This window comes from Carettochelys insculpta, chromosome 26 (genome assembly GCF_033958435.1).
Source record: "Carettochelys insculpta isolate YL-2023 chromosome 26, ASM3395843v1, whole genome shotgun sequence".
In the NCBI taxonomy this organism is placed as follows: Eukaryota; Metazoa; Chordata; order Testudines; family Carettochelyidae; genus Carettochelys; species Carettochelys insculpta.
Window position 1 is genome coordinate 5961327 of NC_134162.1, and position 12311 is coordinate 5973637.

Here is a 12311-nt window from a genome sequence, read left to right on the forward strand (position 1 = left end):
AGCAAAAGGTTTGAACACGCAGTGCTTGGAGGAGTGTTTTGCTACTGGGAGGGAGCCAGCGCCACAGGAGGGCCACATGTGCAAGCCAAGGTTCGGTCTGGGCTGTTCTCTTTGGGAATCTTTCTGGCGATGATAACCTGGCATGGCTCCGTCCCCCTGTCTAGTGGGGCCCTCATAGGGAGGCGTGTTTGTCTGCCACTTCCTAGCGGGCGCTGGAATAGCCCCACAAAAGCAGCCCTGTTGCCAGACCTCCCCCATATGTCCCCGCTTATGGCACACCACCGTGCTGTGCACGGAGACAGCTGTCCATGTGCAAACCATCGCCACAGCTTAGACGATGTGTGTCAGCTTGGTGCACAGCAAACCGGCTGTCGACGCTGGCTAGGAATAAGGGCGGCCAGACTGGCTCAGCCCCGCCAGGTCTCTTCCCGCGCCTGCGTTGTGGGCGCAGGTTTCCCTGAGCTGCTCTCGGGATGGTGGGTTATTGCTGGATGGTGTCTCCATCTTCCTTCTAGGTTACGAGCCCCTGGCTCCTCTTCCCCCAGCTGCCTCGGCCGTGCCTGTCTGGCAGGACCGCACCATTGCCTCCACGAAGCTGCGGCTCCTTGAGTACTCTGCCTTCATGGAGGTGCCGCGGGATGCTGAAACGGTAAGCACTGCCGTGGGGTGCGCTAGCGAAACCCCCTCCACACCCGACTGAGGGGGATGGGGGGCCCAGAATCCAGCAGGGCTTTTCCCCTGTCTCTGTGCTCGTTAGCACCTAGCAGTGGAGCTTGGGACATGTCGGGCAGGGGTCCCTCTAATTTGTTCAGTCCGTGGGCAGAATAAATTTTGTTCTGTGCACTGAGGCATGTGCGGATGTGCACCACCGATAGAAACACAGGCTGCCGGCTGGGGGTGCTCCGCGCCTCAGCTGGGCAGCCCCTGAATCTCACCTGGGCGGCTGCCCGTGTGCTCAGCTTACCGGGAACACGGGTCTGGGGTCCCTTAGAGTGGCCACTCTCCGCTGTGGCAGCAGAGGTGGTGCTGGGAGGCTGAAAGGCAGTGGGTTCTGGCATCCGACACATCATCACTGCAGGGTACGTGGCCCCGTGCTGACCCGTCTTGCTCCCTCTACAGTACAGCAAACACCTCTTTGTGCACATCGGGCAGACAAACCCCTCGTACAGCGACCCCCTGCTGGAGGCTGTGGACATCCGCCAGATCTATGACAAGTTCCCCGAGAAGAAGGGGGGCCTGAAGGAGCTCTACGAGAGGGGACCCCAGAACTCCTTCTTCCTGGTCAAGTTCTGGGTAAGAACCACGCACGCCACACTCGCTCTTCCCCCCTCCCGACCCACTCCCAGCTGCTCCCCCACACCGGGACGGACAGGAGCCGGCAGCCCTGCTTGTATGGTGATGGGAGTCCAGTCAGAAGCTGGTGCCAGGCAGGAGCTGGGGTGGCCTCTGGCAGGGGTGATATCCCCTGTCTCCTGGGGCCTGGATTGAAGATCTTCTGGGGCCACTAGACATGGGGGTGACTCAGAAGAGGGGGGTCACTTCCCTCCAAGCCAGGGCAACGCTGGGGAGGCTGCATTATAGGGGTCTTTTCCCTCTGAGTCCCGGCTCATCCCCGTGATCTCCCGTCTTCCGTGCTGCCGTTTCATCCCCACCCACGTGCTTGTGGCCTGTGGTGCAGCCACGCTTCGCGTGATTCCTGAGGCTTCAGCCTTCACTAGAGCTTCAGCCCTCCCCAAGGAGCAGGGAGCCTGGCGGAAGTAGTGGGCACAGCCTGTACCATTGGCACAGGAGGGAGAGAGCAGCTCCAGTCCTTCCTCCTGTGAACTGTGGCTTAGTCTGTTCTCTGCGCCTCCCTCCCTGCAGCCCCTGGCCTGGGAAGAGAGGGTGGGAAGGGTGAAGAACCCCTGGAATTCCATCCCCCTGTCCTCCCGGGAACACATCCCTCCACCCCAGCCCGAGGGAGGGGGAGAAGAGAGCTCTGGGGCTGCAGGAAGGTCAGAGCCGACAGGGACCGCAAGGGGAGGGACACGTAATTAATTGCTGGGCTGAGGAAGGGGCCACTGTAGGGCTGTGGGGAGGCCTGAAATTAATCAGGTAGAAGGTAAGAGCTGGAGAGAAGCTGGAAGCCATTAAGGTGCCATGTGTCCTCCACTGGTGACCAGTCTCCTTCCTCTGTGTTTGGGAGTGCCGGCTGCACTAATTGTGTCACACACACACACACACACACACACACACACACACACACACACACACACACACACACACACACACACACACTCTCTCTCTCTCTCTCTCTCTCTCTCTCTCTCTCTCTCTCTCTCTCTCTCTCTCTCTCTCTCTCTCTCCCCATGAGGTAGTTAAAAAAATCAAGACAAACCAAAAACCGCAATAACGAGAATTCCTGTGGCACCTTAGAGACTTCAGTCTTTGCGCACCAAAGCTCACGCTCCAATCAATCAGTTAGTCTATGAGGTACCACAGGACTTCTTGTGGCTTTTGCGGATACAGACGAACTCGGCTCTCCCGTCTGATACGTGTCACCACAAAGCACAATATCTTTTGTAAGTCTCCTGGTGTAGGGGGTGGGTGTCACTCCTGTTTCTGACCTGTTGGGGCTGTCCCTGCTGTGTGCTCCTGAGAGACAGGACCTTGGGTTTAAGACCCAGCTGTGCTGTTTGCAAGAGCGGAGGTGCTTAGCTCTGATGTCCTGGCCACATTCAAACAGAGGTAATATATTCTACCTCCCTCCATCTTCTCCCCAGCACACTGGGTTGCAAAGGCTTCAACAGTATTCTCTGCCTCCTGTGCAAGCCCAGCACCCGCCTGTTCCGCGCGCTGTTCAACAGCTGCTGCCTCTTGCCCCAGAAGTGATTGCGTTGCAAGAGAGTCTGGAGTGCTCTGTGCATTGAGTCTGTAGAGCACCTGGCCACCTATGTAACATGGTATCAGGGATTTTCACCTGGAGGTCCCTGTTCTCACACATTCCTTGTTCTGGACCTCCTGCCTCCAAACAAAGCTTTGCTCAGCTCTTGACAATGCCTTCCCTCTCCCTCTGCTCTAGGCGGATCTGAACAGCACGATCCAGGATGGTCCTGGGACTTTCTATGGCGTAAGCAGCCAGTACAGCAGCACGGAGAACATGACTGTCACCGTCTCCACCAAGGTGTGCTCCTTTGGGAAGCAAGTCGTAGAGAAGGTAGAGGTGAGTCCCGCACTTGGGAGGGAGTGTTGCGCAAGACAGAGAGCCAGGCTTCCTCAGGGTCTGGTTTTGGCTCAAGGAGACAGCAAGGTTGGCAAGAGCAGGGGACTGAGGGTCAGCACTCCGGCGTTCCTTTCTCAGTCCTGCACTGGCTCCCTAGGCCATTTGGTCAAGTCACTGACCCACCCGTGCCTCAGTTTCCCCATCTATAAAATGGGAAAAGTACCTTCCTCTGTAAGGATTTAAAGCTGAATTATCGGAGATCTGTGCCTTTATTGTTTATGACAGGCATGAGCCGGTGGTGCTGTGTCACAGGTAAAATGTGCCAGCTGCTAACGGAATCCGACCCCAAAGATCAATCAACCTAAAGGCTGCTGGAAAAACAGCACTTTCCTTAGACAGATCTGGTGCTTCTAATACCTGATCTAGTACATTTCAGCCTTCTGCGCTGACATTACCCCCTCCCCTTAGAGTTTGTTTAGGTTCTTGCTGCTGATCTCAGTGTCTACGCTATATAAATCCTCCACCCTCTGTGTGCTCACTCCTCTCTGCTCCTTTGCGTGCTCAGACAGCAGCCGGGAGCTAACCATGTTGTAACGCTGAGCACCTGGCTCTGCTCTCCTGCAGACAGAGTATGCGCGGTTGGAGAATGGCCGGTTCATCTATCGAATCCATCGGTCCCCCATGTGCGAGTACATGATCAACTTCATCCACAAACTCAAACACCTCCCAGAAAAATACATGATGAACAGCGTCCTGGAGAATTTCACCATCCTGCAGGTACCTGTCCTTTCTTCTTCTTCTTCTCTCCCCCCTAGTTTTACATTCCCAGGCACACCGTGGAGATGACTGTGAGTGATGCAAAACTTAAGACCACGAGTTTTTCCTGTGCACTGAGTGCTTGGGCAGCCACCCAGGAGGCATTCAGGTGCCTCCCAGCTGGTAAGCAAAGCACCCACAGCTCCTCACAGCTGGCCGCATGTGTTTCTGTTGCTGTTGTCCATCAGCACATGCCTTGGTGCGCGTAATAAAATTTATTCTGCCTGTGGGTGGTAAAGATGAGCGGGAACACTGATGGCCACTCTTTTTTGCATGTAAGTGTAAATCCCCTCCCCTGATGGTGAAGGTGTGTAGACCACGGCTTAAACTTCAGAATAAGTATTGATGCTGGACAGTAACAGAGAGGAAGCCGTGCTAGTCTATATACTATCAAAACAAAAAAGCAGTCAAGTAGCACTTTAAAGACTAACAAAATAATTTATTAGGTGAGCTTTCGTGGGACGGACCCTCTGGGGGTCCGTCCCACGAAAGCTCACCTAATAAATTATTTTGTTAGTCTTTAAAGTGCTACTTGACTGCTTTTTTGTATTGACTCTGGGTGTACCATTCAGGACGTTTTAAAGCACCCTGATTTGTCAGACAATACTGAGTACCCGTCCTCTGGAAATCCGGCTGGCTTAAGGTGGGAACCTAAAATTATTTTGAAAACATAGGCTCTCCTTTTTTCAAAGCCATCTGCTGATCAGACCAGCTTACCTAGAATTTTTGCAGGCTACAGCTTGTGTCAGGGTAGCTTTTTGGGGAAATTTTAAGGAAAAACCATACAGGGATTTTGAAGGGACTTCTGGAGCTCTTTTTTGTTCACCTATATTTTCTCCTTCAAAACTCAGCGTGCGTGCGTATAAAATACAGTAAAAATGTAGTATGAATAGACGCTATAAAGATGCCTTTATCAATAAATATATGTGCAATTGTATACCCAGTTGCATTCACATCACTGTAGCTGGTCGCAAAATAGTCTGGCAAAATGTGTTGTCTAGACAAAACTGAAAGTTTTTGAGAAATTTTGTAGATTTCAATGACGTTTCCCACAGAAAATTTATTTTCAAAATGAAATTTCGTTTGGAAGTGTGTCTTTTTAAATGTTTATTGTTGTATTTAATTATTTGTACATTATTTCATGACATCATAGTCATAGTATAAGATGTGGCACATGTCATGTATGACATCATTATAGATGCCTATGTGTTGGAGGGAGATAGCTCAGTGGTTTGAGTATTGGTCTGCTAAATCCAGGGGTCTGAGTTCAATCCTTGACATGGACATTTTGTGATGTCATGGGCAAATAGATTTAAAAAAAATCTGTCAGGGATGGTGATAGGTCCTGCTGGGAGGGCAGGAGACTGGACTCGATGACCTCTGAAGGGCCCCTCCAGTTCTTTGAGACAAGTGATTACCAGAGCTCACGTTAAAATAAAAGTAATATAAAAAGGTATTTAAAATAATGTCAGTTTCTAAAAAAAAAAAATATTTCACTTTGAAATAAAACTTCAATTTTTTTCCCCAAAAGTACATTTTTTAAAATGTTTGGTTCATGGTGAGCTTTGAAAATATTTGTTTTGGTTCCAGTTCTGAATGAAAACAAATTGCAAAGTGTCAAACAATTTCCCATGAAATAAAAGTTTGGAATTTGCACCAGCCCCAGACTTCACCTCAGTGGCTTCATGAGGTCCAAGCCAGAGGAGGAGGTGGGACACGTGTACATGGGGGTATAGAATTAGAGAGTACAGATCCGTAAAGTGAACTGTCCATGTGGTAAAACTGTGTTTTACAAGACAACATAAAACCCCTCTGTGGATTCTCCTGACTCTGCTCTCTCTCCTACCCACCCAGGTTGTTACGAACAGGGATACCCAGGAAACCTTGCTCTGTATAGCCTTTGTTTTCGAGGTATCCACCAGCGAGCACGGCGCCCAGCACCACGTGTACAAGTTGATCAAAGACTAGAGGCTCCATCGGATGGGGCGGGGCGTAGGGGGGAGAGATCTTTGCAGAGAAGCTGCCTATTCGGGATGCCTCAGAGGAAGCCTTTGGAAAACAACAAAAAAGCCAAAAAAGACTGACTCACAATCAAAGATGTTTTCTACTTAGGAACATTTTTTTTTTTAAAAAAAAAAGAAGAAAAAGAAACTGTAGAGCGAGAGGAGGGGGTTGTCCAGAGCTGGAAGGGGAAAGAGTCGTCGCTGAGGTCCACCGCCTGTGTGCCTTTCCCAGCATGCTGCCATGTAGACTGCCAACCCTTCTTAATACCCAGCCGTGCCTTATTCCTCCTTGCTCAGAGATAAATGTTTATGCACCGCCCCCGGCCCGGCTCTGCCTGGCCTGGTTGTGATGAGCAGAATGGGTGGGTGGTGCTAAAATGACCTTTTGGAATGGATGCCGCCTGGTTTAGCCAACAAGATGCGGTGTGGTCTGGAAACAGGCGAGGGAAAGGGAGAATGTTTCTGCCTGGCTCTCCACAGGAGGCTATGTGCAAAGCCAGCACGGCCCGCAGAGCCACAGGTTCGGGTGTTGGTGTGTAACATCCCCATCAGTTGGTTGGGAGAGGGAGTAGTGTCTGTGTAAGAAAAAAGTGTTATCACCACAGTGGCACTGAGTACTGTATTTGTCCCAGGAGCGCAATGACCCTGCAACACTGTCCCTAGTGCTAAGGCTTTGGAGGCAGCACAGCAATAGGCCTTGCATTATGATTAGATGCTGGTCCCATGGCAGGGTCCCAGGTGTTGGGAGTGTGCGTGCATCACTTTAGAGCATGTGTTGAACCAGGTGAGAGGAGAGGACCCTAAGTGCAGGGCTGTTTGTAGGAGGTCAGAGCAGGTGGTGGGAGGTCAAGAGTGTAGCCGGAAGGGGCTCGGCTGGAGGAAAGTGATAGACAAGGCTGTGGAGACAGCAGTATAAGAGCTGTGCCCAGGCACAGTCCAAGAGGGCCATGTGCCAGCAAGGCTGCTTGGGGAAATCCCGAGGCTGGGAAAGGATGAGATAATGCAGGAAATTCTCCAACATCTCAATCAACTGGAAGCTTTAAGCAACTCTGGCCAATGCTTTGGCATCTGACTTCGTGAGGTTGACATGGGAAAAGCCGAGACCAAAATCTGAGGATTCGTTTAGCTGGGTATTAACTTTTCCTACCAAACCCCATTGCTTTCCTGATCTTTCCCACATGTAGGCAATGGAGTGGTTTACCCATATACCACAGTGTAACCTTATCACCCCCGCTGGTGAACCCCATTAGCCAAATCCACCAATGGTGTAAACCACACAATGCCATGGACTTCAGGCATTGGCTTATGCTGACTGAAATCTGGCCACATGGCTGTGACAAAATGGAAGGCGGTGATATGGAGCAGGATAGCTTACAGGGATACTAATGAGTATTGATGGTCCAAAACTTAGGATTTGTATTTTAAAGAGGCCCTGGGGAGAGTTGACAAAACTTGAATGGGAACTTGCTGTAATTTTTTAAAAATTAACTTTTAAAACATGCATTTTTTTAAAAAAGAGAGTGGATCCTTAATTGGAGTTGAGCTCTCCTGCCCCTGCACTGTCTGTAGCCCAGACACGTGAAAGTGACTAGAACCCGAGTGAAACTGACTCGTAGTGTCATTTCAGATGCAGGAGCAGGCCAGATAAAAAAACAAAAGATGCAGAATAGGTGTGGAAAACATCTGCTTTTCTGGACCTCCGGGGCTACTCGTTAGCAGTGCTGGAAAAGGTGTTTGAGAATTTTTTTTTTTTATCAAAAATCCAGGCCCCAGCACTGTGTCTCTGTACAGTCCCTAGCACGGTGGAGCCCTGATCTCAGCCAAGGCCTCCGCATGCTACTGTATGACAAGCAAGAATGAAAAGTGATGTGTATCCTCCTCCTGCCACTGGAGTCAGGAGGAGGTTGGGCTTTCTGCACCATCCAGGCATCGGCCTGGGTTGGTTTTCTCAGTACAGTTCTTCTAACTATTCATTTGTGGCTTAATAGTGAGTACCAGGGAAATGGCAGCAGTATTGTTTTTCCCCTACTCTAATTTGCATATGCAAATTTCCCATCTTTTCCTTGTCGGCTTTTTCTGTCTTTTATTGGTTTAAGCTTTTCCTTACGCCGTCTGCTTCCCAGCACGCCACTGCCACTAAACTGCCTCTCCTGGGCCCTGGCCAGTCCCGGCTGAGGGGTGTGGCTTTTTTCCCACTGAGGGGCTGGAGATGGGGCAGCTCTGGATTTCCTTTGAGAACTCTGGGGACGGGGGAAACACTACTACAGGAGGGAGTCCAGGAGTCCTAGATACCCAACTAGATTATCTTGTAGGTCTGATCCTAGCTAGGCTCCTGCAGCGAGAGGTCCCAGTACTGGAGGAATGTCCCTGCTAAGAGACCAGAGCTCTGGGAAGGGCCCCAAAGAGGATGAGAGTGGTGAGTTCTTTGAGAGGGTGCCTGAAGGAAGAGACGGGCCATACTGGGCAGGTGGTGCTTGTGCCGATCACAAGGGTTTGGTGCAGGTCAGTAACATAGGGTAGGTACGGTGGAAGGAGAGTAGGAGGGACGCTGGCATTAGGGTCCTCTCCCTTCTTCCCCCATCAGTCTGCAGACTTCTCTTCCTTTCTCTGTCTTCAGGAGGAGGCATGCTCGGCATTGAGTCAAAGAGGGGATCTCACGGACCTGGGAGCCCTGCCGCATTGTGCTGTTTCCTCAACTGATGGCTTAATGGCTTGTCCGTTGCTGCCTTCCTCCCAGTCCCTCCTGGGATTGGAGTGAGAGCAATGCGAGGCTGAGGATACAGAAGGGACGGTTAGGGGTTGTCATGGAGACTGACATTTCATTGCTTCGTAACTGGACTTGGCCTTGCTTTCAAGGGGCTGGATCTTTGATTTTGACCTGTATCTTGTTTTGTTTTATATCCCCCTCTGCTCAAGCTGGTGGCTGAGTCGCACGTTTTTCTGATGGCTAGAAGCCCTGACAGTGCCTCAGCGGCCAACTGCACAGCTATTGCATAGCGAGGTAGGCAGGCAGGCAGCCAAAGTAGGGGTCTTTGAATGCCATACGGCGGCCCTAGGCGCTGCTGTGTGGAAATCCAACATGGCGGCCCTCGATATAGCTGTGCGGGAATCTAATATGGTGGCCTGGGTTTTGTGACAAGGGAAGCTGTTGGAAGCATTGAGGGTATTGTGAGGAGGGCAGGTTCCCAGGCCTTGAAGAAAACTCTGTCAGTCTGGTTTTCTAGTACAACAGAATTAACTAGTCTAGTAACATTGCCATCAGTGCTTCCCATGGGCGCCCGGGAGGAACCCTCCCCAGGAGCGTGGAGGGAGACTCTTCTACCTATGTGAGCCTGAGGAGCCAATGGGGGCATTGACAGGCTGGTGGACTGGGAGCATGGCAAAGCCTGGTGCGTTAGCTCAGGAGAGCACCCGGCAGCGCTGGCGAGCACACAGCAGGGGCCGATGTTCCAAGAGCCGACGGTACGAGGAATTCAGAGCAAAGGTGCGTGGAGACGCTCCAGGACTGCTGCCCCTGCACCCTGAGTTGTTCTGAGATTTGGTCCCCAGTCCCCTGATTGGGGAGAGCAGACGTCCCAGGCTCCCTGTCCCCCTTGGCGTGGGTGGTGACGGTTGCGGGGGGGAAGAGTAGCTTTTCTCAAGTGGCGCAGCCTGTTCTCCTGGGAAGACTCAAGTCGTCGGTGGCTGATTCTCCAAGAGCAAGCGTGCCGACGTGAACGCTTCAGCCCAGCCCGAGCTGTGGGGTGGGTAATCGCTGGAGCAGGAAGGGGCGGCGGGGGGAGGGTCTGTGCGGTTTGGGCAGGGGAGAACCGTGGATCCCCATAATCCCAGGCAACTCTCCCTGTCCACGCAGTGGGGCAGGCTGGCTCTTTTATATGTAGCACGTTAGTTTCACTCACAGACCTAAAACTCTGGGAATTGAGATTTAATCCCCCCACTTTTCCAAGCACCCCCCCAAGCATGCAGGCACACTGCGATGCCCTGCCGCTCCTTCCTAAACTTACCTTCGGGGGGGGGGGGCGCTGCGTACACTCCAGGAGCAGGCTCCAGTCTCCTTGCCATGGGGCGGGTGGGGGGAGTTAGCCGACTTGGGCTTTATAAAACCCCAAAAACCCCCAACCCTTCCCCTTGGTTGCTTTAGGTCTGCTCCGCCACTGGGCCAGAGCCCTTTTGGAAAGAATTTTCCCCTAAACTGGACGGTGTTACGTTTCCGAGCCCTTCACCTGCAGCTCTCCCTCCTGCTTCCCTTTGCGATCTCAGCGCCTCACGCAGCACGTCTACTGCAGAGTTCACACACGCTCGCTGACCTCTGGTTTGCGGGGACACATACACACGTGCGGGCTGCCCATTTCCCTGGCTGTTGCTCACCCCGAAGGGACAGCAGCAGAGCTGACAGCTGCTTGGCTCTCCCTTAGTGGGACTTAAAACAGGTACCCAGAGACTCTTAATCAATACCCCTCTCCTCCTCCCCCCTTGTATTTATGAATTTCACATGAAGTACTGTTTTATTTTTTTAAAGACTTTGTAAAGCTTACCAGGGTTACGGTCACCATGTGTAGAGCTGTGTCAGTCCACAATGTAAAACCCCCCTTTTTTTTTTATGTATTATATTTTTTGTGTATTTTTTTTTAATCCAGCTGTGATGGGTTGTATCATATATTTGTTGTGTTTACTGCATCTGTCCAACTCCAACGAGACAGTGGAGCTCCTAGAAACCTATGGGTCTGCTGAAAAACCATTAAAATTATTTGTTCATGGGTTGGCTCAACACATTTCGAGCTGGTATTGTTTTCTGTCGTCTTGTCTCACTGCAGAACCTAGAGGCCCTAACAGCGGTCAAACCCGGTTGTGCTAGGTGCTGTACGTATACAAAGAACGAATGAGCCTTATAACGAGCTTACAGGCCAAACCGACGAGGCAAAGGGACTATTCTCCTCTTACGAATGGGTGTGGGGGGGGGAGGCGAAGAAGTTCCTTTGTCAAGGTCACACAGGAAGTGTGCAGCTGAGCCAGGCCTGATGGCCAATCTGAATCCAGTCCTGTGCCTTCCACCACATAGCAACCTTCCTCCGGCTATGTTCTATACTGGGTACTGTTCGGCAAAAGTAGTAGACAATGCCTGGCAAGGCTGCATTTTTTTGTTGTTGATGAATTATTTCTCATTGCAAATGGGACAAAGAGAGCCTGGCTGAACTGGATACAAATGCAACGGATCGGGTCCATTCAGTTTGAAAGTCTGTCTTCATCTTCGATTGTCCTCTTTTTTGAAGCCATTCCAACCCCCACTTGAATTCTGCCAATTTTACTTCACGTTTAATTTGTTTTCTTTTTTAAAGTGCGTGATGCACTTCCCAGCAGAAATGCTGCAAGCGCCCTTTTCCTTTTCCAAATCAAGACTTTATTAGCAACACCATCAAAACACAGATACTGTATGATATCACACAATGCACTGCACATATTCAAGGCGGAGTTAGCCAACATCGCCATCACATATTGTTTGCTATTTCGAGCTGAGTTCATTGTTGGGCTTTTAGCTGTTCACTGTTTATTGAAAATAATCTGGAGGGTTTTTTTCACTTTGCAATTACAGCATTGGGAGCCACAAAATCCTTAACGATTGGCATGCGGCTCCGGAGCTGCAGATTGCAGACCCCTGTCAGACTGATGGGCTTTTGTTTGGTAAGGGGTGCTTTTTTTTGTTGTTGTTTATGCACTGCAAACCACCCATCCTCTTCAACAGGCAAGGCACTTGCATTTTTCCTGCCTCGATTTCCCCAACTGTAAGACGGGGAGCAGGGGAGCAAGGCAGATACCAACCTTTTGATGACCCGTCAAGATCCATTGATCAGAAAAGCATTTTTCTTACTAACTCTTGAGTCATCTGTTGCTTTCAGACCCCCAAACTGAGCAGGCTGTGTGCCCCCCACTCTGAATGTCGGGGGGGGGGGCGTGTCTTCATTTTTGGCCATAACTGTCTGAGAGATTTGCCCCCCACAACTGAGAGCCCTAAGAGGGGCCAGGGGTAGCTCTATCTGCATTGTCTCCCAGAGACTGGCTACCAAGTTGCTGCCTCTGGAGTCCTTGGGGCAGAGGGCTCCATGAAAGATGCAATGCCCTGAACTATGAGATCTTTTCTGCTTAGGCTTCCTGGGTATTGGGCAGGGGGGGGGGGGGGGGTGAAAGAAACGAAGCGCAGACAAATACAATGCACAGTCACCATGGACACATCCAGCCTGGGGAAGAGACGGAGGCTGGGCCCTCCAGAAAGCATGTGATGCCACAGCGCTCAC

General features: G+C 51.1%; 1 protein-coding gene across 3 annotated transcripts in view; it reads left to right on the forward strand.

The window, feature by feature from the left end:
* The window catches only part of TEAD3 (TEA domain transcription factor 3), a 61565-nt gene extending 50774 nt beyond the window's left edge, over positions 1-10791 (forward strand). For 2 of the 3 annotated variants that reach the window (XM_074977884.1, XM_074977886.1), the window contains 5 exons: positions 516-649; positions 1120-1293; positions 3062-3202; positions 3827-3979; positions 5873-10791. In XM_074977884.1, the coding sequence (XP_074833985.1) occupies positions 516-649; positions 1120-1293; positions 3062-3202; positions 3827-3979; positions 5873-5986 (716 nt within the window). In that variant the 3' untranslated portion in view covers positions 5987-10791. The remainder of the gene's footprint in view (positions 1-515; positions 650-1119; positions 1294-3061; positions 3203-3826; positions 3980-5872) is intronic. The other variant, XM_074977885.1, reaches the window with a different exon arrangement.
* The last annotated feature ends 1520 nt before the right edge of the window (positions 10792-12311 follow it).